Source organism: Mus musculus, chromosome 8, assembly GCF_000001635.26.
Source record: "Mus musculus strain C57BL/6J chromosome 8, GRCm38.p6 C57BL/6J".
NCBI classification, from domain to species: Eukaryota; Metazoa; Chordata; class Mammalia; order Rodentia; family Muridae; genus Mus; species Mus musculus.
In genome coordinates, this window is record NC_000074.6 from 121061217 (window position 1) to 121088956 (window position 27740).

The 27740-nt window shown below is 53.4% G+C and overlaps 1 protein-coding gene and 1 long non-coding RNA gene across 3 annotated transcripts in view; one reads left to right on the forward strand and one right to left on the reverse strand.

Moving 5' to 3' along the window:
• The window catches only part of Fendrr (Foxf1 adjacent non-coding developmental regulatory RNA), a 28229-nt gene extending 6335 nt beyond the window's left edge, over positions 1-21894 (reverse strand). Inside the window, exons 1-5 of one of the 2 annotated variants that reach the window (NR_130109.1) lie at positions 21758-21894; positions 12307-12854; positions 5449-5630; positions 4391-4563; positions 3612-3782 (exon numbers count right to left, since the gene is read on the reverse strand). This is a non-coding gene — a long non-coding RNA (Foxf1 adjacent non-coding developmental regulatory RNA). Of the gene's footprint in view, positions 1-3611; positions 3783-4377; positions 4564-5448; positions 5631-12306; positions 12855-21757 lie in introns of both variants that reach the window. The other variant, NR_045471.2, reaches the window with a different exon arrangement.
• A 1275-nt stretch (positions 21895-23169) lies between these two features.
• Positions 23170-26938, forward strand: Foxf1 (forkhead box F1). Its single transcript, NM_010426.2, has 2 exons — positions 23170-24158; positions 25503-26938. The coding sequence occupies exons 1-2, from the start codon at positions 23183-23185 to the stop codon at positions 25661-25663; spliced, it is 1137 nt and encodes a 378-aa protein (NP_034556.2). The 5' UTR covers positions 23170-23182; the 3' UTR covers positions 25664-26938.
• Positions 26939-27740: the final 802 nt, after the last annotated feature.

The following is a 27740-nucleotide window of genomic DNA, read 5'->3' on the forward strand; positions in this document are numbered from 1 at the left end:
ATAGCCTGGTGCTGGTGGTGAATGACTCTGGGCCCAGCACGTGCGGGACAGAGGCAAGTGAATCTCTATGAGTGTGGGGCCAGCCTGGACTACAGAGTGAGTTCCAGGACAGCCAAGACTACACAGAGAAACCCTGTCTTGAAAACAAAACAAAACAAAACTAAAACAAACAAACAAAAACTTGATCTGAAAAACACAGGAGCCGGGTCATGTTAATAAATTCACTGAGTTAAAATGTAGAAACTACACACACACACACACACACACACACACACACACACACACACAAATGCACCTGTCTAAGTAGCAAGACTATTTCAACAGCTGAGTCCACCATCTTCCTTGACTTTCAGGTCTTAGGCAAGCCTCGGTCCCAACACCCATACCTACTAGGTGACAAACGCAGCCTATGCACACTGGGCTCTTGGCAGACACCCCTATAATGCACCCCCTTTCCATATTTACCTCACAGAGTGAAGAAGACAGCAGGAGCCTGATCAGGGAAATGAACTCTCTTCCAAAGCCACACAGCTGTATCAGGGCAGGCCGTCAAGCTTTGAGAGTCCCCGGGCAGCATATGCTTTTAGCCACCAAAGTCTATAATCTCCTTCCCTCTCCTAAATAGGAATTCTAGCTAGCCAGCCGGACCTACCCAGTAATACAGCCTTATGGGACCCAGCAAAAGGCACAGGTCAGATAGGCTAGGTGATTCACTCGTGGCAACACAGCCAGGATCTGCATATGTGTCCTTGTAATAAACTATCAAGTTGTCCAAGATAGACAAGGGACCCAGTGCTAGCCACCCTGTCTGCCTCCTCCTGGTCCTGTCCTGGGGATCACAGGGTTTATGGAGGGGTAGTGCTAACCCTGATGCTGAGATTCCTTGAGAGATAAAAAGAAATACATTGTTGTAGATGAGAAAGGCAGCACCTGCTAGCCCTGCCCCGCCCGCTGGTTCCCAGCAAGTCTCACTCCAACAACAGGAGCCACCGAAGGTGGCAGCTATCATTCTGTTACGGTTAATCCCAAAAAGCAGCTCAGAGAATTGCATTAGCTTGCCTGAGGCATATAGCCATAATGGAACAATTCTATTTAAAAAAAAAAATGCTCTGGGGAGCTCTGAAATTCCTATCAAAAATCCAGCCAAAGTCCCTTCATGTTCTTTCCTGTCCCTTCTGGATGGCTGGATGGCTTCTGTAGCCTTATGGGTAGACCTTGAAGGGACTCCACCACTCTGAGCCAGTCCCCAGGCAGCCTGTGCTCCAGAGGGAATATTCTGTACACACACACACACACACAAACACACACACACACCACACACACACACACACACACACACACACACACACACACACACAGAGAGAGAGAGAGAGAGAGAGCAAGAGAGAGAGCTTGAGTGGTTTGGATATTTGGAATAATTTCTGTTCACTAGTGGAGCCAAATAGGGCCAGATGGCAGGGATGCCTGTTGTAAAATGCACTTTTCTTGGGTGGTGAAGCACAGAATGTCAGTCACTGCACTTTGAGGACATCCTCTTCTCTCCCTCCCTCTGTCTTTCCTTCCCAGAAGCCACCATCTTGCCAAGGCTGCAGGGAAGGCTGCCTTCCTCCTGGTCTGGGAACCATTTTGTGTGGGAAACGGAAGCAGCATTTTTGATGAAGGAACGGGACGGAGTAATCGCCAAGCGCGCACAAAATCATTTTCTGTGCTGGGAGCAGCCAGCACGCAGCTTAATTACACAGTGGCCCATGCTCTGCAGAGAGCAATTACACAGTGAAGCTTCTCCAGAGCATGCACAGGCACACACGCATGCACACACAGGTGCACACACAGCATTCACACTTAGGTGGATCCAAGCCTCCTCTCATCCCAAACACCTACCCACACTGCCTTCCTCCCCGCTCCCTCTCTCAGGAGTGTATGTGTCTGTCCCTTTCCAGGGTGCAGGAGTATTTGAATGGGCAACTTCTCACATGGCTGACCCAGAGTCCACAAGGCCATCGGCCTACATTTCTTGCCCCCACATCATCTGTCACCACATGTAAGCCTGGAGCTCCAGGCTGACAGCCTAACTTGTACCTTTCAGGGATCCAGTCATACTGCCTACCCATGCCTGATCCTTCTCCTACAAGGAAATAACTTCCTAACAGAGATGTTTGTTAGTGCTCTGTTCTACCTATTTACAGGGAATACACAAACACACAGCTCTCTGTCCCCAGCAAACACATGTATATGCACACACATACACACATTTGCATATGCATGTATATACACACATGTATACACATGTACATATGTACACATACCCGCACACATACACATGCACACACATACGTGAACATACACTTATACACACATATATGCACACACATCCACACACATGTTCACATACATATATGCACACATGTGCACATACACACATGTGCACATACATGCATACACACACATGTGCGCATACATACATGCACACATGTGTACATGCCTACACATGTGCACGTGGAAGACCGGACATGTGCCCAGAAGCGCATGCGGCTGGGGTCCCGCCCACCCCGTCAGCTCCTCTGAAAGGCCCCTTTGTGACAGGAGGGCTCTGACCCCACACAATGCCCTCTTGTCCACTGGCTTCCAGAGAAGGAAGGGAGTAATTTCGCAGCGGTTTCCCCAGCGCTGAATTCTGCCGGAGACTCACGTTTCCCAGACTGATCTGCAGCACAGACTCTCTCCCCAAGGAGACCCAGCCTGTGCCTGGAGAAAGCCAGCAGGGTGGAACACAGGAATTCAGAGCCATCCTCCCCGGATGCTGCAAAGTTGGACTGGGCTGTGGCCATACTCTGGCGGGCCACTGGAAACAAGGTACCCAGAAGAAAAACCCAGCCTGGCAAGCCAGGCAGGGCCGTTCTTCCTGTGATTTGAAAGGAAAGCTCTGCGTGTTTGGGAGGCCGATTGAACTCTGGATGCTCTGGGGTAGGAACAGATCTCTTCTCCTCGCTGAAGTGTCAATCACAGAAACTTTATCCACACTACTGCTTACAGGTGCCACCTGGGGACGGACCACACTCTCACCGTGGGACTTGCAGTCAATTTCTCTAGAACTCCTACCTTGCCCCAGCATTGCCCCCTCCCCAAAGATGTCACTCAGCCCCAAGACTCAGCTGAGGGCTGATTTGTGTTGAATCCAGCAGGAAGAAAGTTTGGGTTTTTGTGCTGGCTTTGGGTAAGCCTGAAGCCAACCTACAGCTGATTGGAATAAACAAAGCTGGCATTCGGGAAATTCTTTCCACGATTCTCCTGAGTTTGCAACAGGAGTGACTTCTCAAAACGTTCCAGAGAGGGGACCCTGAGACCAAACTCTCCTCCGAGTAAGGAGATCTGCATCCTGCTCCTGCTTGAAGATGGGCAGACACTCCCTGGGCTGCCAGCACAGCGTGACACAGAGCAGTGACATCCTGAGATGCCATAGAGCCATAGAGAATCACCTGTCTGACTGCCACTTCTCCATGTAATGGCTGTGTGACTCTCAGTAAGTTCCTGTATCAGGGACCCCATTTTCTCATATCTAAGCAGTATGTGTAACTACAGCCCGGGGTATACATAAGGAAGTTAATACTTACAGTGGATGGAGACTACTGATGCATAATAAATGTCCGGCATGTCACTGTGGCTGTCTTCATCCTCTACACACATGTGATGGCCCCATTATAACCACACGGGCAGGGCACAGCTCTACCAGGAGGGCACAAAGACCAGTGGTGGAGGTTGGGACTCACCATGCAAATTTGGACCTGGAGGATGTCAACACAAACTCTAATTAACAACACATCTGAGTGCACTGGTTGAAGAGTCTCAGGCCAGGCATGATGGCCGACACTGGCCTGCTTAGTACCCCAAATGGACCTGCAGGGCATATGGACGGTGGTAACCTTGCATCTCTGATCCGGCTGCAATCAAGCCCTCATTGCTCCCAAGGCATTTGGTGGACATGGTGACCCTCCAGCCCCTCTAGCTTTAAGTAAAGAAGGCAACCAGATATAAAGAAAAACTAGGATTTCCAGGACTGGGGGAAAGCACCGCAAGGCAGAGTGTTGGCACCTGTGTCAGAGTCTGGCTGTGGCTATCTGACAAGTATCACCACTGGTGGGCCGGCTGACTTGTTCATCTCCCTCCAGTGTCTCCCCACCCCCACCACAATCCCTCTCTGCACCATGTACAGAAGCAGGCACTAAGCCTTCACCAGGACATGAGCAAGCCTTCACCTTGCTCTTGGAATTCTGGGTGCCTGGGCAGGTGAGAAGTGGGTGTTTCTGTGTAAAGTGATGGGGTCCACGGCCTCCTCCTTTGAGGACTAGCACCCCATTCGTGTAACCACTGGTTCCGTACCTCGGTTCCGTACCTCTGGAGATCCGGGAAGGTCTTCCCAGAAAGTGTCACCATCATCTTCAAGCACCATTCCCACAATGTCGGTCCCTCCTGTGATGTCATCATGGGACATCTGGTCTGGTTCTGGTCACTCTGGATCCTGTTCATCTGTTGGTCTGCCTTGTCGTTTTCTTCTTTGTGTGATGTCTGGCACGACAGATCGAGAAGCCACCGGATATGGGGGTGAGTGTTAGGGATGTGCCTGTGGGCAGATCTACAGACTCCAGAAAGCCTGGACTATGTTTGTTCTAAATGTTTCTTGATTCTGTTTCTACCCTTGACCTCTGCCCTTAGGTAAACAGGAAGAACGAGGTCCTGGCGTTGATACGTCCCTTCCTCCAGGTTCCCACGCGGGAGGCTTCATCTTCAATGTGGCAGAGCTGGGATGTGGTAGGACATTTAATAGGCATGTCCTAGGGAAAGGTGGTTGGGTCGCTGGGAGCATGGCATTCAGCGGAGATTCCTAGTAAAGGACGTCACACTCCAGTGAGACAGCCCCTCTGAGTCCTTAACTGGGATCTAACCTTGTCATTCCAGGAGGAATGACACTCACTGTCACTATGATGCCTTTAGTCACACCAGGGCACAGCCAGGGCTTTAACCACATCTCACCTCATGCTGGTCAGGGTTGAATTTGTTGTTGTTGTTTTGTTTTGTTTTTCAGTCTTTTGTCAACCTGTAGGCTGCCATCATCTGGGGAGAGGGAGCCCCCTGCCTCTATCACACTGGTCTGTAGACAAGTCTGTGTGGGATTTTCTTGATTAATGTGGGATGGCCCAGCTCACTATGGGCGATGCCATTCTCTGGGCTCGTGGTTCTGAGTTAGCCAAGAAAGCAGACTGAGCAAACCGGTAAACAGCTTGGTCCTCCATGGTCTCTGCTTCAGTTCCTGCTTCCAGGTTCCTGCTTTGAACTCCTGTCCTGATTTCTCCCAATGATAAACTTTGAAGTGGACCTGTACCAGCCAAATAATCCCCTTTTCTTCCCAAACTGCTTTTGGTCCTATGTTTATCACGGAAATAAAAAGCAAACCTGGGGGGCCGAGCGGGCATGGTGGTGGTGGGAACTGGAGAGGTGGCTCAGCAGTTAAGAGCACAGATTGCTCTTCCAGAGGTCCTGAGTTCAATTACCAGCAACCACATGGTGGCTCACAGCCATCTGTAATGGAGTCCACTGCACTCTTCTAGTGTGTGTCTGAAGACAGCTGCATTGTACTCATATACATAAAAAAATAAATAAGTCTTTAATAAAAAGGAAGCAAACTAGGACCCCTCCCACCCCAACACACACACACTGGTATCAACCTTTTCTTTTTATAAAGTGCCAAGCCTCTGGTATTTTATCACAACAGAAAATGCACTGAGGCATATTGCAGGAGAGTAATCTGTCCCCAAACTCATAAGGAGACTCTAGAGAGGCAAGATTTGCATGAACTGACTGAGTTAGCCATCCCAGCCAGGGCGATGGCACACTATGGTAGGGCTCATTTCTGGGAAAACCTCCACAGAACAAAACCCCAAACCCCACAGACCCGCCCCCACGACGCTCTGCCTCATGGCGTCTCCACAGTGCTGGGAAGTTCATCACTGAAGTGGGTTTGAAGAAAAGCAACTTCTCTTGTTTGATATGGCCACATGTGTTATTTAATGGAGTAAAATCATTAAACCAAGGGGCCCCATGCAGCTTTGGGTTTTTATCTTTACCATCGCAGTTGACGTAATAATCGTACAATAACAGAAGCCCGAGAACTTTATCTGTCACCTATGACTTGCAATTCTGGATCTCTTATTTAACAATACATGGAAATTAGATTCTTTGTTGTAGACAGCTTCCTGGGACCAGCTTCTCCATTTGTCTCTGACTTGGGGCCTTAGACAGCACAGTCTATTTTCTCTGTGCTCTGGAGGCCAGAGGCTGGAAGGTGAGGGCACAGCTGGTCCTTCTGGGAGCTCTGGGACTGTTCTGCCTCTCTACAGTGTCCTGTGTCTCAGCCATCTCAGACCTTCATCACTGAAACGACCCCTCCAATGTCACCATAAGCCCACCTCTTAAAAGGGGTGGGGGCTGGAGAAATGGCCCAGCAGCTAAATGTGCTTGATACCAAGCCTGGTGGCCTGCATTTGATCCCTGGAACCCACATGGTAGAAAGAGGGCATATGTCCAGGTGGGCATAGTAGCACAGGCCTCTAATCCCAGCACTCAGGAGGCAGAGAAAGGTGAATGTCTGAGTTTGAAGCCAGCCTGGTCAAGAGATCTAGTTCTAGGACAGTCAGAGCTATACAGAGAAACCCTGTCTCAAGACAAAAGAAGGAGGAGGAAGAAGACAAGGGAGGGAGGGAGGGAGGGAGGGAGGGAGGGAGGGAGGGAGGGAAGGAAGGAAGGAAGGAAGGAAGGAAGGAAGGAAGGAAGGAAGGAAGGAAGGACGGAAGACACCTCCCCAGTTCACCCAATCTGAGACCAACTCATGAAGACAATTTTTGGCTACCCATGTAGTACACACCCATAATCCCAGCACTTGGGAGGCAGAAGCAGACAGATCTTTGAAAATTCAAGGCTAGCCTGGACTACATATTGAGACCAGAGGAGCAAGAGCTACATAGTGAGTCACTGTCTTAAACAAACAAACAAACAGAAAGACCATTTTATTCCTTTTTAATTGCAGAGTAACAAACCATAACAAGGTGAGCGTGGTTCTCAACATGCACTGAGACCAGCATCAGCCATACCAGCTCAGGCCTGCCTTGCTCCCTTCTGCCCCGCCCACACTCCCACCCCTCTCATTCGGCTGGGGTTTACCCTGTATCTGTGGGTGGGGCTGGCTTCCATGGAAATGAGACTGCTGGTCCTGACATATCGTGTCTGGATGAGGGACAGACACCCTAATTTCTCAGAAAGGGTAAAAGAAAAGAACAGGTAAGAATACACACATTCACATGTGTACACACATGTACACAGGCAGGCAGGCAAAGCATGCAGACTCATACATGGGCATGCAGACACATGCCACACACACACAAGTACACACACACACACTGTGATTCCAGGTGCTTAAAAGCCCTCAGTGACAGGCACAGATTAAGGACTCAGCACCCAGACACTTCTTCAGCACCTTCCAGTGGGAAGTGAACCCCACTGAGCTGCAAACTCAATCCCTGAAGGTCACGTGATATAGGGCATCAGCACCCCTGAGGACTCAGTCTCTCCATCCAGCTCAGCCCCTGGTCTGGATCCTCACTCTGCTCCGTCACTCCCTAGTGTGAGCTCCTGGAGTCCCTCCACCTCTCCCACTCCCCACTGTGACACCCTGGGGGGACCCCTCCACCTCCACAGGTTCTCATCAAATCCCTGTCTCCTCATTTAGCCTCTGTGAGCCTCACTGCTCTCCTGGGAACAAACCCTCTGTTTGCCTCCTAACCACCAACCAACACAGTGAACAGAGCCAGCAGCAAGAGGCAGAGGAGAGCTGGGGACCAGAGGAGAGGGCTGGACTTGGGCTCCCAGGCCAGGTCCCAGGTTGCCTCCCTCAGCTCCAGCCTGGGCTGAGCAGAAGAGATTCCAAGTCACCCCCTTCCAGTTTCCTCTCTCACCCCACTGTCCTGTACCTCACCATCCTGGGAACTGGTGGCCTAGGTGGACCCCAAGCCTTTCAAACACACTGAAAGTAACACAAGCCTCAGAGGTCACAGGTTCTTCAAGCCCAGATGAATGCTGTGACCCCTTCCCCTTTGGCTCCTCATTTAACTTCTTTGATTCTGAGAAACAGGGAGAATAGGATAAGGGCACCTGCCTCAAAGGGCTGTGGGGACTGAACCCCTGTGGAGAACCTACCATTTCCTTCCCAGGGTCACACGATATTGCCACCATAGAGCTCCAGTGACCTGCCCTGAAAATGCTCGTGTGTGTGTGTGTGTGTGTGTGTGTGTGTGTGTGTGTGTGTGCGCGCGCACGTGCGCCTGCTCATGTACATGTGAAAAGGATGGTAAGAACTGTCTCCCTTCACCAAGCCTGGAGGTCAGGCCCAGCCCCACCTAGGACTTTGAATGGTCACTAAGGAAGGAGAGCAGTAGCATGCGTTCTGGAGGCCGAGAGACTATGTGCACGTGTACATATGTGTCCGTGTCCATGTGTTTATGTGGTACATGTGTGTATGTGGTATATGTGTGTGTCCCAGCAGGCAGGGCCTAGAAGGCCCATCCTCGAGCCAATACAGCTCACACCACTGTGTGAGACACTTAGGATCTCCAGGCAGGATTATGGAGTATAAGGAGAAGGTCTTACTTGATCTTGTCTGACCTGGAAGCTGAAAGTTGAACCTTGGCCAGCTGGGCTGGACACCTAGCCCATATTCCTCTAGATCATAGCTGGTGTGTGTGTGTGTGTTTGTGCGCGCGGGTGTGCATGCATGCGTGTGTCTGTGTGTGACTAATCTGCCCCCCAGAGACCTCGGGCAAACATTTAGACTGGGGACTCCCTCCTCTCCTCTTGATACATCCAAATATTTGTAGCTTGAGGGTCACCCAAGCCACTTCCTGAGAGACAGGATTTGGGATGTGCCTGCCCACACAATCCTGGTTCCTCAGAGTGAAACTGAGAGGCTTCAGTGTGTTCCAAAGATTTTTGGGTCCACCTGGGCCACCTGTCCCCAGGACAGTGCGGCATGGGGCAGTGGGGTGAGAGAGGAGGCTGGAAGGGGGTGACTTGGAAGCTCTTCTGCTCAGCCCAGGCTGGAACCTGGGGCCTGGCCTGGGAGGCCAAGTCCAGCCCTCTCCCCTGGTCCCCAGTTCTACTCTGCCCCTCGATGCTGGCTCTGCTTATTCATTCCTCCCAGCAACCCAGAGTTAACCCTCTACTCTAGCTCACCCTTTCTCCTCCCCCTCCTTCCCTCCCTCCTCTCCTCCCTTTCTCTTCCTCCCCTACCCATCACATCTCCCCTCTTTTGTGATGGGATCCAACCCAGGACTTCAGGCAGGCTCTCCCACCTAGCTGCACCCCCAGTCTGACCTTCCTGCTTCTAGTAGTCTTTCCCTGACCTGCAGCCTTCACTGAGCTCTCAAGGGTTAACTCCTCTCAAGGGTTCTGGGAAGAAGCACAGAGAGGCTGAGTAACCCACCCAACCCACCCATGGCAGCCCAGCAGCCTGCAGACTGTTATCCATTCCCATATTGTTGCTAGCACCCCTGTGTACAGTCCTCTGGAGGATGCGTCCCAGCTGCAAGCCTGGTGGGCATTTGTCAGAACATCAGCTCCTGGTCCACAGCAGTGCAGCAACTCAGAGGCAGATGCCAGGCCTGCGGTGGGCACAGGCAATACCAGAAGAGCCTGGAAGCCGGCTGCTCCTGCCTGGGTCGCCTGGAAAGCCCAGCCTGTACTTAGCTCTCGTGGTAAATAACAACCCTGGTTTATGCTAAAAGGATTCATTCCCAGAATGCAGTCATTTCCATGCCCTGCTCCGTACAACCCTTATTTTATGGCTAAATATACGCTGTAATGAGGCTCTGGCCTGATAGCGTCGTTAAGGAGATATTTGACCTCGGGTTTAATTGCAGGATGGAAGAAATGTCTGGGGCGCACACAAGGGACCCTGCCAGCGCGTTCAGGACTTCGCATCTGGTGTCCCTGGCCTAGGAGAAAGTGGAGTGACAGAGAAAGCCTGGGACCAGGGATACTCAGCCCCGGAGACCCCAGACTGGCAACATGAGGGCCACCCTAATCCTGAAGGGCTCACTCTCTTATACCCTCCTGCTCCTGCACCCCAGGGGCAAAGGGAAAGGCTGGCCACTGCACAGGACAGACTACACACCCACACTATTTGATGGCACACAGGACGTAGACTGCACCTGTGCCCACCAGTCAGCCAGAAGATGGATGGGTGCCCTGCCCACTGAGCACCCAGCCCGGCAGGAACGTGGGCACGAAGTTGTAACCTCGCTGGCCTGTAGCCACAGAGAGGCTTCCCTTTCCGACTCCTTGCTCTGCGTTTCTCTCTGCAAGCTTGGATTCCTCTGGAGGCTGCTCAGTGTCAGTGCAGCAGAGCCTGTCAAAGGGGTGTCAACAAGTCCGCGGGGTTTGAAGAACGTCTTTCAAAGACAGCTGGCTGCCAGTAAAGCTTTGTTCTGCTCTGGTGGGTTAGGACCATCAGGGTCTGGGAAAAGTCAAGGTGCTGCCTGCTGTTGCCCCAGTACAACCACGAACCTCCCTCACCACCCAAGATCTCTCGGTGACTAATTAAGAAAAGCCCAGCACGGAGGTGTATGCCTTCTGTGCTTGAGGCAAACCTGATCTACTGAGCAAGTTCCAGGACAATAGGACTACTGAGAAAAACTGTCTATAGATAGGTTAGATAGATAGATAGATAGATAGATAGATAGATAGATAGATAGATAGATAGATAGATAGATAGATGATAGACCAGAAAAGAAGGAAGGGAGGGAGGTAGGGAGGGAGGGAGGGAGGGAGGGAGGGAGGGAGGAAAAATCAAATCCCAGCTGGGTCACTGGCTCCATTACAAAAGGTGGGGACACTGAGGGGCCAGCCAGTGCCCAGGAGCTCAGCACTCAGCCCTAAGGTGGCTGAACAGAGGAGCCAAGACCTCAAGTGCTTCCCATGAGAGTGTGAGCCTGCTGGATGCCTAGCCCTAGAGTTCATCAGGCCTGTCATCCCAGCCTTTCAGAAACTGAGGCAGGAGAATCCCAGTGAGTTTAAGACCAGTGCTCGGGAGCTCCAGTTATGCTGTAAAGCAAGACCCTATCTCAAAAGTAAATACAGACATATATTTTTTTCAAACCCAAAACTCTCCTCTTGAACGAACACCCCATCCAAGAACAGGCTTGTGCCGGAACTTCCTATGGGGTCACTATCCCAACCCACTCATGTTAAGCTCCTGACGTTTTACAGTTGGGAAGAAGGCCCTAAATGAGAAGACTGTGGTGCCCCCAAAACTGACTTGATGTTCAGCGCTCTAGGTGGGAAGTTGACAGGGCCCGTTCTCCCTGCAAGCAACCACACACACACCCCGAGGCCAGGTCCCATCTAGTCTGCACAACAGCGGAAGTGTGTCAGATAACCCTAACTGCCCAGTCCACCATCTTCCAGGAAAAGATCGGACAAGGCTCTGAGCTGACAGAGTGGACTGTCAGCTGGGTGGACAGTCCCTGAGTGGGTCTGACTTCAGGTCAAGCTGCTATCCTGGAAAGAGACTGGAAACACCTTTCCAAAAGTCGGTCAGCCCTCTTGTCCTGGTTCAAGCAGCTGCCCGTCTCCTACCTACTTGGACTACCACCCACCTCCCCTGCTTTTATTTTTGTATTCTGAGTTCTCCTTTGACAGAAGCCTGTTCCTGCAGCCTGCTCTCCCTGTTTTCAATAGGAGGAGAAAGAAGGACAGATGCAGTTGTTGGCGAAAAGGAGGGGAAAGATTGTCTTGGGATGGGGGACCTGTGTCTGTGTTTGGACAGACCACTGCTCTGGAGAAGGGAGATTTCCTCAGGAGTTCTGGAGAACTCCTGGCAAATTCTGTTGCTACGAAAAGAAAGGGAAAGTCTGGCTTGGTGGGGAAGGGGGAGGCCCTCCCAGGGCCCTTTTAGAAAGAGCCCTTTGGGTCTTTAACGAGGTTTTTCTCCTCTGTAAACCCAATTGCACTGCCGCCTGGGGCAGTAGGGTTTTCTAGTCGGGAGAGCCAGACGGATGCACGAGTTGGAGTGGGGGGGGGGGGGGTTCCTGCAGCACCACCCCATGCTGGGCGGGTTCCCGCTAAGTCTCTCCAGGCAAAGTGAAAGCCCTTTCAGTGTGGAATCCCCAGTGGCCCCTGACTCCGATTGTAGGCTGTTTGTAACCCCATCCCTTTTCCATTAACGTAAACACCACTTGAACAAAAATATACAGGGCCACCTACTTCGCAGGGAAGATGGTCCAGCGCCCACTGGCCCGCCGGCTTCTGTCCAGGCGGCGCTCGGGGTTGCCGATTGTCGCCGGGCGCCCCCTTCCCCAAGGCCGCCGCACCTCGGGCAGCTTTGAAGTCTGGGACTCCAGCCTCTCGGGTCTCACTCCCACCGTCAACCGGCTGGCGGAGCCGGGTGGCGGTGCGCACGTTGTCAGCTCAAATTCCTGATTAAGCCGCTTGCTGATAACACCCGGGGCTAGCGGACTTCTCTCTACCTGCCCGCCAGGACGCTCCCTGCCCTGCGGCACAGACCAGGGTGCCCGCCGCCGCCTTTGTGCTAATTGAGTTGGAGCCGGCAGGCCTTCTTTCAATTGGAGGCTGAGAGGGTAGGGGTTGGGGGTAAGGCCTGGCCTGGGACCTCAGCTAGGCGTTGGCGACTGGACCTTCTGGTGGAGTCAGATCAAACGCATGCAGGAGTGAAGGGTGTCTCTGCAGTCCTGGGTAACTGACCGCTGTGGCCTATTCGGAGCTCTCTGGTTTCCATTTGGGCCCTGTGATCGCTGGAAATGAACATTGAAAAATTAACCAGACTCCGCCGGCTTCCAGGGCAGGTGAAGCGGGAAGCCGGCCTTGCCACTGGCTCAGGCTAAGCCTCGATATAACAATACCCCCTCTTGATGTGTCTTCTGAGGATTTTGCATGACTGAATCCACGTCTCCCAGTGTAACAAACACTTCTTGGGTTTTCATGTCCACAGACGTGGTCACCTCACCTCAGAGGCAGCCTGGGCTGCACCCTTGCTCATTTCTTCCCTCCAGGCCCCAAGGTGGAGGCTGCCAGTACCCAGGGTTGAGTACTCAGAACTTGTCCAAAGGAGATGTCCAGGGCAGAAGGTGCTGAAGTGGGTCCCCCCAGAAAGTGGCTGATGTGTATCCCTGTGCCTTGGTCCCCTGACCGCCCCCCCCCCACCCAATGGCAAGAGCAGAAGGGAAGAAAGGTGGAAACCTACTTTAATCCCAACCCAGAATGGCCATTGCCCAGCTGGTATGTGTGGAGATGGGGTGCATTGGGAGAGAGCCTCAGCCAGTTTCCCAGAAGAACGGAGGGATCTTGTCCCGAGGGTCTTTCCCCAGTTTGCACTCCTCCCCCGGCTGGTGGAGGGAAAATAAACACCGAGTTCACAAAATCAGGACCCGTCATTAGTCCAACCGCAGTAAAAGAACTGCTCTCTGCACAGAGCAACGGGAACCAGCCAGGCACCCTCCTGCTGCCTTGCCCTAGGGGACTCAGACCCCGCTGCTGCTGCTGCTGCTGCTGCTGGGGTCAACCGCCCAGAACCAACCCGACTCAGTCAGCTGCTAATGGTACTTTCTGGGCTTTGCCGGTCATCCAGACCAACAACATACCGCCTCGGCCGAAGGCCATCGAGAGATGTTTTTCCCCCACCGGGAGACTACGATGGAAAAAAAATGCTCCCGGTAGACTCACAGAATCGAGTGTGTCTCAACTGCTTATAAAGGAGAAAGAGAGAGAGAGAGAGAGAGAGAGAGAGGAAGACTTAGGAGCAGGTAGGAGGCTGCCAAAGGTGCTCACTTCCAAAGGAAGGGAGTTCAGAAAGCCCTCAGAGCTGGGAAGGAGGGAGGGAGGGAGGAGAGAATGCTTGTTCAAGCCCACGAAAGAGCGAATTCGATTCCTAATTAGGTTGGTTTTCATGGCGAATTAAAACAGGTCTCAGCCCAATTTGCAGGAAAAATAATGACCCCCCCCATCAGAGGGCCGCAGTAGAGAAGACAGAGGGCTGTCTTCAGGTCTTCCCAGAGAGAAGGGAGGAACGAGGGAAGATTCCAAATAGACCTGACCTAAGGATAGTACGATCGAAATATTTGAACTATGTTTGCCTTTATATTTTCCAAAAAAAAAGCATTTAATTATGAATATCCTCCCATGCCAAGGACAGAATTTTTGCAGGCAATTAACTGAGAACTACTAAGAACACGGGGTGTGGGGGGGGGAGCTCCCTGGTGCTGGTGTAGGGAAGCCCCAAGTAATACGAGTGAGACGGGGAAATTCCTTTCAAAACGAACAGGGACTGGGGACTGCGAGTGATGAAACTGTGAAGAACTGGGGGTGCTTCTGAGCTTTGAGAAAATAAATTGTAAAATAAAAAAGAAAAGAAAATGCGATGAGGAAAACAGCTCAGCTGTGGTTTTGACTCCTTTTGTTCTGTGTGTCCATTTGTCTGGCTAGGCTGGGGATGTGTTGGGGAGTAAATACTGTTGGCTGGTAACACCTTGAAAGTTGAGTGGGTGGCAAAAAACAAACGAAAATAGCCCTAAAGAGAGGGGAGGCAGAGACATAGGGCAGAGGTGGAGGGAGAGAATATAAACTGCAAGGAACTAAGGGACACTCAGGGTACCAGTGTGTTTCTGCAAAGGCCCTAAATGGAGACCCTGACCCATATGCACTCACTCCCGAATCTGTTTGTGACGGGACCTGGGAGCTCTGGCCTCCAAATAGCAGCCCCTTGCTCAAAAGCCCTTCTCTTCCAAGTTCATACCTTGACCGACTCTCTCTTAACCCCCCTCCCCCAGCCAGGGAGATCAGAGGATGAGTCACCAACTGGGCAATGGGTCCGCTTTGAGGACGCTGCTGCTCCAGAGGTGGTCAGCCAGCCCCACTCCACCCGCTCCCGGCACTTCTCAGAAACGGGCAGGAGAAAGGGCTGCTGGGAAACTAATGCTCCACCACCCGCCCGCTCCCACTCGCCCTGCCCTCCTGCCCCAGCCAGGAGAGAACCGGTGGGTGGCAGAGCGGGCATGGGGAACTGGAGATGTGCGTTTGTTAACCGTGGTGGAATGTGGGTCTGACTCCTTTCATCCCAGCATTCAAGGAGAGGCAGAGGCAGGCAGATCTCTGAGAGAGTTCCATGACAGCCAGAGGGGTGTAAAAAAACAAAACAAAAACCCAAATAACCAAAACCAAAAACACAACAAAAAGGAAAGAAAGGAGAACGAGGGAGAAAGAGAAAGAAAAGAAAATGAAAGGGAAAGAAAGACAAAGGTGTGTGGCTGGTGGGAAGCTAGAGCACCCAGCATCAAGCTTGCCTTGAGGACGTCCAATCTCCCAGGTCCTCCTCGCTAGATGTGCTAGGGACCTCCACATCTATCCCAAAGGGAAGCCCCTTCAACCAGCTGTCAGGGTACTAAGACCATCCTGGATAAGCTTAGCAGTCCCACCATGAAACAGGCCAAGCTGGCAGGTGCTCCGAGCTTCCCCAGGCTACCCTGCAGTCTTCAGGGTGGCCCTGAAGGGAAGCCGGTGATTCATTTATCACCCTGCCTGGAAATCACAGCCTCTGGACGGGGAGGGAACCTGCCCCAAGACAGCACCCTACCAGAGTGGGAAACATCCAGGACTGAGGCCGGGACCAGCTCCGTGGAAAGGGGCACCTGGGCTGGCACCAGCTTCTCCGTGTGGGAAGTGCCTTGTGTTATCCAAGGGCCCACATCCTTCTCTCAGAAAGCAGGCACTTGTTCCTCACCTGTCCCTCCACCTCCAACCCTCCTTCCCATTAGCTCAGGTGCCCAGTAGGACTCCAAAACTTTGAGTGGCTGCATCAAAGAGGGATATTAACCCTCAACCTTCAATCCTGTAAAGAGCAAGGCTCCTGGGATCTCTGCACCTTGGGAAGAACAACCTGAGCCAACAATTACTATGTCTGGTCCTCTCAACCACACAGAAGAGAGGCTGTATCCTTATTCTTGTTTGCACAGAGAGGCAAGGCCACTGGCTCTGAGCCACAGAGCAATGGAACCCAAACGTAACCATAAATCCTCACTACAGGGCCGGAGTGGTTATGTGTGTTTGTTCGGTTAACAATTTAACATGGTTTGAGTTTACAGCATCTTTCCCTCCCTGACTGGCCAGGCTCCTAGAACACTAGTTCTGATGTTTCTCTTCTCTGCATCCCTGGGTCAGCCCAGGGATGGTCAGACATTACCCAGTTGGCAAGATGAAGAAACTGAGGCAAGAACCTTGACAGTCCTGTAATTTTTGCCTCTGGGATCTTCTCTATGTGCCAACGGTGGATAATCAGAGCAGAGTTACACACACACACGAGTATACACACACACACACACGAGTATACACACACATGAGTATACACACATGCACAGGCACATGAGGCACACAGAGATGCACACACAGGCACGTGAGCACACACACAGGCATAGGAGCGTGCACACACTCATAGGCACGTGAACACACACAGGAGTGCACACCCATCACACATGCACGGGCGCACAGAGATGCACACAGGTCCATGTACACACATACGGGCATAGGATCATGCACACATGCACAGATGTGTGTGCTCACATACATAAGGGCATAGGAGCTCACAAACATTCACAGGCACGTGAACATACACACACACACACTTGCGCATGCACACACACACACACACACACTTTTTCCCTCTGCAGAGCCCCATCCTGCAGCATACTCACACTGAAGGTTCTCACCCTGGGCTTCAAGCCTCGATGCAAGGAGGAGGAGAAGGAGGAGGAGGAGGCCTTACTCTGCTTCCACCTGGTCCTCCCTTTCCATTGAGAGCCTCCCCACCCCCTTTCCTGTCCTCATCCAGAGCATGAACCCCCACCCCCACACACGGACTTCCCATCCCAATTTTCTTTTCTTCCTCAAATTCATGGAGATCCTTCTGCCTCAGCCTTCTGGATTGCAGGTGCCAGCTATGTTCCAAACTCCTTTCCTCTCTGATTCCCTGAATTCTTGTGACCTGGATGCACCAAAGCAGGTCTGACCATGAGTATAAATATAATCCTTCTAACCTGGCTAGGACATAAAAGGAGAGAGGGGATGTGGATGTGTGTGTGTGTGTGTGTGTGTGTGTGTGTGTGTGTGTGCGCGCGCGCGCGCGCGTGTGTGTGCATACATACACACAATACTATATATATATATATATATATATATATATATATATATATATATATATAGAGCACATCGTAGATGGCAGGAGGTGTGCAAAGAGGGTGCCACCCCTATTTTTTCAGCCAAGCCTGGGTCTTTTGCTGGAAGCTGACAGGTGAGCTCCCTCCTCTCTTGCCGGCCTCCTAGGCTGGGTGGACTTTGTTTCTCTCTGCTAAAGCAGTCTCCCCGCTTTTCCATGTCCTCTAAAGGTGCTACTGGGGCTAGCTGCTGAGCGTGCTGTAACGAGGCTGCTCGCTGCAGCCACCCGGGTACTGAGCCCTGCACACCAGCAGGCTGCTGGCTACAAATTGCTGATTTTCAAGAAACAAACCTGAACTGGTTTCCGGGGGGCCGTTTCAGCTCATGGCTGCAGCCTCTCTGGATGACTCGAATCGCTTCCCCTCGGGGTGTTCCTGATGACTGTGTGCGTGCTGTGTGGGCTCTGTCTTACTGGATCTCTCCTAAACATGAACAACATAAAAATAAAAATAACTGGCCCTTGACACATAATACGCGTTGTGTTTTCCTGGTGGCTTGTTTTCGAAGCTCACGCTGCTTCCTCTCCACTTCAGTCCTGATTTCTCTGGGATCCCCCTCCCCAAACTCCTCCTGTATCCTCACCTCTCTGTGGTGATGAGCATCTCCCTGCTCCCCAGAAATTCTCTCTGGTGGCTCAGTCTCTTTCTGGCTCTGACACACACACACACACACACACACACACACCCTTCTCTCTATCTAAGTACAATTGCTCAGGCAGCTAGAATTAAAATGTTTGCAGATAGTTTGGGGTGTCTGAAGTGGGGGGAGAAAGCTGCCCAGGAACCTACCCATCCTGGAGTAGCAGGATCCGGGAACTGCTCCGGACTGTCTCTTTGGGAAGAGCTGTAAATTCCGGGACTGTAGTACCATCAAATATTTCACTGAAGGACGTCATGGAAAATGACGCTTTGGGATATAAGGGCCACTGGGAAGAAGCAAGTTCAGGCTTCTTTGGCACTGAGTGCTGACCCTCTTATTTACTTGTTTAGACAGCGTCCCGGAGCCCAGGCCACCCTTAAACTCAATGTGTAGCTCAGAAGGGCCTTGAATTTCTGATCCTCCTGTCTCTACTTCCCAAGCGACAGGATTACAGGCTTGTAACAAGCCTGATTTATCTGGTTCTGGTGTGGAACCCAGGGCTCTGTGCACGCTTGACAAGTGACTTTTTTGGTTTTTGTTTGGAAGATTTTGTTTTGTACACCTGTTGTTTGTTTGGGTTTTTGCCAATTGTGCCACATCCACAGCACAATTTATTAGTTTATTTTTTTAACTAAATTATTAACCTGTTCTGGGTTAAGTGGCTGTCTGTCGGAGATACAGGTTTTAGATGCTGACAGTGACCGTCCCTCTGCTCCCCTCACCTCCTTTCACTGACAGCAAGTCCCCCCCCCCACTTTGGCTAAGCAGAACACCCAGCCCTTCCTTACTTTAAAGTGCACCCCAATACAAGTAGCTGCCTCAAGCCTTGTTTCAAGGGTACCCCATCCTACACCCCTGACAGAAACCCGCCCACAGCGCTCTCAAGGCCGCCGTTTTTCCTGAGGCCTGTAGAGTTACGCTCTTCTACCTTCTGGGCACATATTTAGAACACTTCAGAACATTCCGCCTGTAACACACAGTCCTGTCCACATTCCTCCACTGTGCATAAAGCAGTCCCGCTCTGCAGGTAATTACACCTCACAATCCCGCGTTGCTCGTGCATATACAGGGCGTGTCCTTCACGTTTGTTTGCTTTTTAATCTGGGGGACAGGGATCTCAGATATCCAAGGCTGGCCCTGAATTTGCTAAACTCAAGGATGACCTTGAACTTCAGCTCCTCCCGACTCCACCTCGGGAATGCTGGGATTACCGATCACCTCACCTTTCTGTACACACGTTAGTTGGGCAATCTACCAACCAGGCCGGTGGATAGACTGAAGGAGAGTCCTGCCCAGTTAGAATCTTCAAACACTGATTGCACATGAAGCCACCACACCAGCCCCAGGTCCTCCAGGGCTTAAGGCATGGTATTCGTTTGCTATCCATTCACCCCTCTACATCTCCCTCGCTCTACAGTTCCCTTGGCAGTCCGTGGTGCCTGTCCCACCGTGCACTTTGCCCACAGTTACCTCATCGGGCAAGTGGCACTCTGAATTCTGGTACCCAAAGGCTGAATTGTCCGTATCACGTTCCCTCCCCTCTCCATCCCTGCACTTCGGCGCGTCCCCCGCGCTCCCTCTGGATGTCGGGGATGCGCAGTCTCGCGTGGGGTCGGCCCTTGCTAACCTGCAGCAGGGCGGCCGGCCTCGCTGTGGGTGGTCGGCGGCGCCCGCGGCCGGACGGCCGAAGCAGGATCTGGTTCCGCGCTCGGGTTTCGCCGGGCGCGCTTTCGGCCGGCGGCTTCACTTAAGCAATTAACCAGCGCAGATACCTGGGGCCCCGGAGTGGGGGGCGTCCTCCCCGAAATGCGGGCATTCCTGGAGCCAGTGCTAAGCGCAGGGATTTGATTTGAGATGCGGAGGGAGTCTTGTGGATTTTCAGCTGAGAGCAGGTATCACCCTATGGATCCAGGGCCCTGCCTCCCTGAGGCTGCTCCCCCGGGGGACTTTTGTGTGACATTCGTCCCAGCTCACTGCTGCCACAACCGTAAGAAGTGGGTGCTTTAGTTGGAGCCGCGTTTAAAGGGAGAAACTTGGCTCCATACAAAATGGTCTAGGCTGGGACCATCCAGACTTGTGAGTGATCCTACACTGAAATATGGGGGGGGGGGGGGGAAGCGGTCCCCGCGGCCTCTTAGGAGGGAGGCATGATGACCCTGCTCCTGAAGTCAGTCTCATCCTAGTTACACAAAATGACCAAGAGCTTGGCTTCCTCCCACCCCCTCCCGCCCCAGTTTCAGTTGACACTTTATAAAAGCATCGGTTGGAGATAGTTTATGGGGCCAGGAGACTCGTCCAGCAAGGGAAGCCACTGATAGAGCCCTATGACTGAACCTCCGTTTCTCCTCTTTAAAAATGTGGGATTCAGAGAGATCTCAAAGTGTCTGCGAGCTGTTTCGAGACACATAGGCAACTCCCCCCAACCCTCATTGCTTTATAACTGTAGAGGGTCATCCAAGCTATAGGCTTTCAGGGTTCCTACCCTCTTGGGTACCCACTTCCATCTCTCTCCTCAGTGGAAAGTGGGAATTCGGGCTGAGCCTCAGGCAACTGGGCTCCCCTGACCCTCCCCCTCACAGGCAGCCTTAGGAGGTAGGCCTGAAGACTGAAGGGCAAATGAAACTTCAGTTTCCTCCCCTGAAAAGGAAATTTCTCTACAAAATACCCTAAAGAGCCTCTGACAGCGGTCTGTGGGAGTTCGGGAAGGGGGGCAGATCTGGAGGTCACCTATGGGCACACATCCTTTAACTGGAAAAGAGCTTCACGTCCCCTCGATTTGGAGGCACCCTTGATCTGAGGTCAGAGGCAAGGCTGGACTGGGGCAGCATGCAAAATACAGCCTGTGCCGGCTCGGAAAATGGGCGCCTTCCTCAGCTCACTTCTCGCTAAAGGCCAGCTATGTAGCGCCCTTCTGAGAACTTCCCTCCCTGAGGTACAGCCCAGAGTCCTCAGGTCTGCAATTGCCAGTGTAAGAGGAAAAAAAAAAAAAACAAACCGTAAATAAAAAGAAAATAATGGAGAGGAAAAGAAAGGAGAAAGGGGGGGAGAAGAAAACTTGGGGGTGTGGGAATGTGTGGCCTGGGGTGGAAGGGTGCGCTCTGGCCTACAAGGCCCATTCTTGTGATCCTGTGGCTCTGTGTGGGCGAAGGCACAGTCCAGCAGCGTGCAGGCTACATGTGGTGCGCCCTTCCAGGGTGGGGCCCCTTAACTGTACTTAAGTCCCGTGAGAAGGCAGACGCCAGTCTGTGGATGGTGCTGAGGGGTGCTGTCTAGGCCGACTGTGTGGCGCAGAAGCCGGCTTGCTAGAGCGTCTATGTGCACGAACACATAACCACACATAAGCGTCCACCTCCCTTCTTCCTCCCTTTTAATTTAGTTGGACCACAGAGTTCTAAAGTCTGTCCTGGAGAAAGGAACGGGATGGCGACTCTCGCCTCCTGCGAACCCGGTTCTGCCAAAGGAGGCAGCTACAGAGCAACAACCTAAGTCAGTAAGCCCCCAGACCCTCGCACAGATGTGCCAGGCGCCTCGAAGACGACAAGGCGCCTACCACCAAAGCTGAAGGCGTGGGGGTGGGGAGAAGATGGGGAACCGAGAATCCAAAGAAACTTGAGGCCAGCGGGCTTTGAAGGAGACCCGCAGACATCTCTTCTTGCAACTCGCGCCAGGGCGCAGCCGCCTAGCTCCAAGGTCCCTCGCACCAACTCCTGTAAAGGTCCCCTTCGTCACCCGCCCTGCCACTAGGGCTTCCCGCGCGCGCGCGCGCGTGTCTGGGCTGCGGAAGGCCCACACTCACCTGGTTTCGAGCGCGCAAGTCCACCTGGGATCGTGAATCGTCCTGCGCCCCGCATCATCTCTCCAAGGCCGCGACCCCGCAGCCAGGGCCGCTCCCTGACGCGCTCCCCGCCTGCGCCACCCGCTTTCCGGAACCCGGCCTGGCGCGCAGCGTCGGAGGCCCCGCGGCGGCGGCAGGCCGAGCCCATAGGGGCATCAGGCCAACTCCCCCCGCGCCCGCGGGCTTCTCTACTCTTATTATTAAAGGATCCCCCGGAACGTGTTTACGTTGAGCCTTGTAAACTTCCTGCCCCGGACTTTGCCATCTCTCAGGAAATCAGAACCTGCGCTTGTAAAAGGGGACACGGGGCCGCGGGGCCAACTAAGCGGATTTCAGAGTTAAGCGTGGGGGGAGGGGGCTCCGAGGAGACTTTGCTCTGTGAATTCAGATCTGAGAGTGGCAGCTTCCCGGGGGACCCTGGGGAACGTGAGTGGGGAGCGCACTGGTGCAAGCCTGCGCGTCTAAGTTGGTGATTAGAGGATTCGCTTGGGGGCATCGTTGTGTGTGCGCTCCGGGCGCGTGTTAATGCACGCGTGTGCGCGCTTTCATGAATGAGTGCACGAAGCCGCCTGCTAGGGAACCTGTGCGGTTCGTGGCACTGCACGACCTGAAGCCACTCTCCGGGTCCCGCTTGCAGCGCTTGGAGACAAAGCGCCCGCTAAGCCGCCTGCGGTTTCGTTTTCCGCCCGCCCGCGCTCGGCTGGGGCAGTGGCTGCAGCGCGGTTGGGCGAGTCCGAGGAGCGCCGGGCGCCGGCGCAGCGCTTCCCAGGGCGGGGAGTGAGGGGAGGCGGTCCCTCTCGGGAACTTACGCCGTCCTGCCCCGGGGGCCGGGAACCCAATCGCTCTCTCTGCCCGCGCTGGTCACGACCCAAGGCCTCCGCCACCGCCGCAGCCCAGCGCGCCGGGAAGACCGGAGTCCCGGGCGCGTGTCCAGCCCGGTCATCCGGGCCTAGGAGGCGGGGACCGGCACACCGGGTCCAGGTCGGCAGAGGCGGGGCAGGCTTCGCAGTCCGGGGAGCGGGGGTGGAGGGGGGCTGGGGACGCGTGGGGAGGGACCTGGGGGGCTTGAGCCCACTGAATAGCTACGGGGGATCGGACACTGCAGGCTGCGGGGGCGCAAAGGCGTGCACCGGCGGGGGGGGGGAGTAGGCGGGGGGGGCGGTGCCGGGCCCCCTGATGCGCGTGGCCTCCCGCAGGGAGGAGGAGGAGAATAGCGCGCCTGGGGAGGGCGGGCTTGCGGGGGAGGCGCGCTCGGGAGCCGCAGTGACGGCAGAGGTGCAGCCGCCCCGCGCAGCCCCCTCCCCTCCCTCCCCTCCTGCTCCTCCTCCTCCTCCCGGCTCGGCAGCGCAGAGCAGCGGCGGCAGCGGCGGCGGCAGCAGCCACCCGATGTCCGCGCCCGACAAGCAGCAGCCGCCGCACGGCGGGGGCACAGGAGGAGGCGGCGGCGCGGGCGGCCAGGCCATGGACCCCGCGGCGGCGGGCCCCACCAAGGCCAAGAAGACCAACGCCGGCGTGCGGCGGCCGGAGAAGCCGCCCTACTCGTACATCGCGCTCATCGTCATGGCTATCCAGAGCTCGCCCAGCAAGCGCCTGACCCTCAGCGAGATCTACCAGTTTCTTCAGGCGCGCTTCCCCTTCTTCCGCGGCGCCTACCAGGGCTGGAAGAACTCCGTGCGCCACAACCTGTCGCTCAACGAGTGCTTCATCAAACTGCCCAAGGGCCTCGGGCGACCCGGCAAGGGCCACTACTGGACCATCGATCCGGCTAGCGAGTTTATGTTCGAGGAGGGCTCGTTCCGCCGGCGGCCGCGCGGCTTCCGAAGGAAATGCCAGGCGCTCAAGCCTGTGTACAGCATGGTGAACGGGCTGGGCTTCAACCACCTCCCCGACACCTACGGCTTCCAGGGCTCCGGAGGCCTCTCGTGCGCGCCCAACAGCCTGGCGCTGGAGGGCGGCTTGGGCATGATGAATGGCCATTTGGCTGGCAACGTGGACGGCATGGCTTTGCCCAGCCACTCGGTGCCACACCTGCCCTCCAACGGCGGCCACTCGTACATGGGTGGCTGCGGTGGCTCTGCGGCCGGGGAGTACCCGCACCACGACAGCTCGGTGCCCGCTTCACCGCTGCTGCCGGCCGGCGCCGGCGGAGTCATGGAGCCGCACGCCGTTTACTCCAGCTCTGCAGCAGCCTGGCCGCCCGCGGCCTCCGCGGCTCTCAACAGCGGGGCCTCCTACATCAAGCAACAGCCTCTGTCCCCTTGCAACCCAGCCGCCAACCCCCTGTCTGGCAGCATCTCCACGCACTCCCTGGAGCAGCCATACCTTCACCAAAACAGTCACAACGGGCCGGCAGAACTGCAAGGTGAGTGCAGGGGGCTCCAACCCCAGACCCAAGCCATGACAGCCACTGTGAACCGATCTTGCTTCTAGAGCATTAGCCCCAATTCTTTGGGTACCAACTGCTCTCTCTCTCTAAGGAGAGTTTTGATGTCCCCAGTTTAGACTGGTCGAGTTTCGTTTCTTGTTTCTCTTTTCTGGCTGCCCCTAGCCTGACCAGGTAGGCCCCATTCACACCAAAAAGACTCAGACCCCAGGCTCTCTTAAGTCCAGGGAACATCTGGGTTCCTTCGCCTCTAGCAAAGGCCCTGTGTATCTAGCCAGCGGCCTAGCCCTGGCCAACAAACCCACCTTTCTGATACTTCCCATGCAAAGAATCTGTGTCAGGCAAGAACGGAAAAGTTAGGCCCAAAGCAAGAGTTAGGCCCAAAGAGGCCTGGACCAAACACTGAGAGGCCCAGCCCAGGCCCTTCAGGAAACCTGGTTTGGTGAGTCCAGGGGCATTTTGTGCAGACTTAAGCTGGGTCCTGTGTGGTGGCCAGGCCTGGAGTTGGGGGTCAGAGTCATAAGCCCCAATGCTCTTTGTCTTTCAGGATCCAGGTTTCAAGGCCCCTCAGAGCCCACCCCAGACTCCCCCACTGAAAAAGAAGATAGCTTTCAGCCTCCAAGCCTAGTTCTGGAAGGAAAAGTCGGTAGAGGGATAGCCATAAATAAGCTGTCAGGGCCACCCCAGGGAGGCAGACCAGAGGAGAGAGGTGGTTAGCTGTTGGTCCACCTCTCCACAGGGTCACCCCACACACACACATATACACACACCTTATGCCTGTCCTTAAGGGGACTCTTCAGCTGCCTGAACCTTGATGTGGGCTTTGAATTCTGTTGACCCTGCATTGGGCTTCTGGCTCCACCAGGGTGGAAATGGCAACTGCAGAAATCTCAGCGTTCCAGGCTCTGGGGCATGAGGCCATGACGGACGGACGGGCCGCCTCCTAGGCCTTCCCCTTCCGCATCAAAGAAGCCCTCTGCCAGGCAAGGAGTCCAGACTGGAGAGGCCCAAGCGGCAGGAAGCAACCTCGAGCAGGACTTGGAGTTAGTGATTTAGTCCAAATCCAGGAAGGCACAGCGAGGGACCACGAGGGACCACGGAGGACTCCGTAGTCCCCTTTCTCAGTTCAGTTCCTGCCAAATGCTGGGAACCCCAGGAAGGCCAGTTTTACTAGGAAGTGGGGCTAGGAGGAATGTGTAGAGCAGGGCTGAGTTGCCTGCTTACACATAACCAAGTTCATTGGGGCTTCTAGGCTGGGTCCTGAACTCATGCCCTGGAAGCTAATGTTTTGCTCCCTCCTTTTGCTGTCGCCCTACCCTACAGGCATCCCTCGGTATCACTCACAGTCGCCCAGCATGTGTGACAGAAAGGAGTTTGTCTTCTCTTTCAATGCCATGGCCTCTTCTTCTATGCATACAACAGGCGGAGGATCTTACTATCACCAGCAGGTCACCTACCAAGACATCAAGCCGTGTGTGATGTGAGGTGAGGCCACGGGGCCCTCCAGCCCAGCCTGGCCGGCCCAGGGACCAGGAGCCCACCGCCACAAACTGCTTTACTCTGGAGGTATAACCCGTCAGCAAGTGAAAAGGGATAGCCCCACCCCTAACGGATTATTTGTAAAGAAAATCCCAACACAGACTGGGAGCAGCGTCTCTACCCTCACTCCCTCACTAATTTCTAAAAAAACAGCGGCAGCCGGGGGCCAGGTCAGACTGCAGCTGTCAGTAAATAAATACTTTCAACCCCACTGAAACCAGCCACGGAGGTGCTGTGTCATGTCGGGGGAAGCCAGATACGTGGAAAGAATTCTGCAGAGGTCTCTCCGCCCCTTCCACACCAAGGGACAGTTTTTAGAAGCAGGGGAACGTGAGACCAATCATTATCAAATACTTTGATTTTTTTTTTTGGTTGAGTATTTATCTTTTAGTTTTTAACTTTTTGAAAGAATGTCTTGAAATGCACACATCTCCCTTCCGCCATCTTTTTCCCCACTCCCGGGGAGGATGGGACCAGGAATGGTCTCCCCTCTCCCAACCCGGGGTCTCCTCCAGCAATCACAGGTGAATCTCTATGGGAATGGCACACATACCTGGAGCCACTGTTTGTCTTTTTAAAAAGGAAACAGTGTCACAGAAGTTGCTCCAGCCTTCAGCCATCTATTTTTTTTTCGACTCCAGTGTCTTTCACCTTGCTTGGAGTTACATTTTGACTTTTCCCCTGGGTGTTCTTCTGTCTCTACTGTGACTCTCTGAAAAGAAAGGAACACACTGAGATGAGGGAGTGGAGGGTCCATCTGGCTGGTGTAGTTCAGGCTCACACTCTGACGCCTTGGCAGGCTTGGCCTGTTATTTATTCTGCTTTACCTTACTACTCAAAACACCACGTAGCTCTGCCCTCTCAGTATTAATGGTGTGACTTGGTTGGCAATATTTGCCGTGTAGAGTTGTTGTCATTATTGTGGGTTTTTTTGGTTTTTTGTTTTTGTTTTTTTTTTTTTAGATAACCATTGTAAATTTGAAACAAAGACCAATCTGTGTAAAAACAAATTTCCATATGTTTTATATAAATATATATAATATGAGGGACTGTCCCCCCTTTTAGTCTTTTGGCCGCAGAGGTGCGGCATCTGTGACACGTATTTTAAACCTCCTTTCTGCACTGTATAAAAGGGACAATCTGAGGGTATTGCTTTTTGTGTATTTTTTTCCTACAAAAAGAACAAAAATAAAAATGTATAACATTTGTACAAGGACTCTAAAACTCTTGTGGCTAGACATCAATCCGAATAGCTGGGGATTTTGGGGGGGGGGTAGTAGACCCAACTCATTACCATTCCAGGATCTTCAGCTCTCTGCGGGGAGGGGAATTAAATCTAGGTGATTCTAAACTTTGTCTTTCCTACTCAGCCCCCTTCTTCCTTTATTTCACGCGGTAGTAGAAGCCGTAGGAACAACTTTTCCTTCATTTCTGTCTTTTGAAGATGAGTCCTCCGTTGTCCCTCTAAAGATTCTTTAACTTGAAAAAATAATCACGCATTTAAAGAAAAAAAACCTTGTAGGCTTTCATCCCAGGGAAAAGCAAGTGTGTGTACACACGCACACGCAGTCTTTACATACACTTATGCATAATTTTCTGCTACCCTGAACCCAGTGAGCCCTTCATTCCAGGGGCTAGCGAGCCTTGCATTCTGTTGTAGATAATGAAGCAACTTCAAAGGTTTGTTTGTTTGCTTGCTTGTTTTTTCTTATTTTGTCTACTTGGTTTTTGTTTTTTAATTGCCTGATACCCTTCTCCTGTGGAGGCCTGTAAAACGCAATCAGGAAGGGACGGAGCATCCGTGGGTACTCAGGGCTACGCCCACGCTCCTGCCCCGAACATATTTCCCTTTTAAATCGTATTTTTTCCTTCCTCTTCTGGAGACAACGAACAGCTAAGCTCCAGTCTCCCCTGACCACCATCTCCATCACCAGCCGCCCACCTAGGAAAACAAACATAATAAGCCGCATTGTCGCTGCCGCGGTCCTGACCCACCGCAGTGTCTGCGCACCGTGGGGTCGC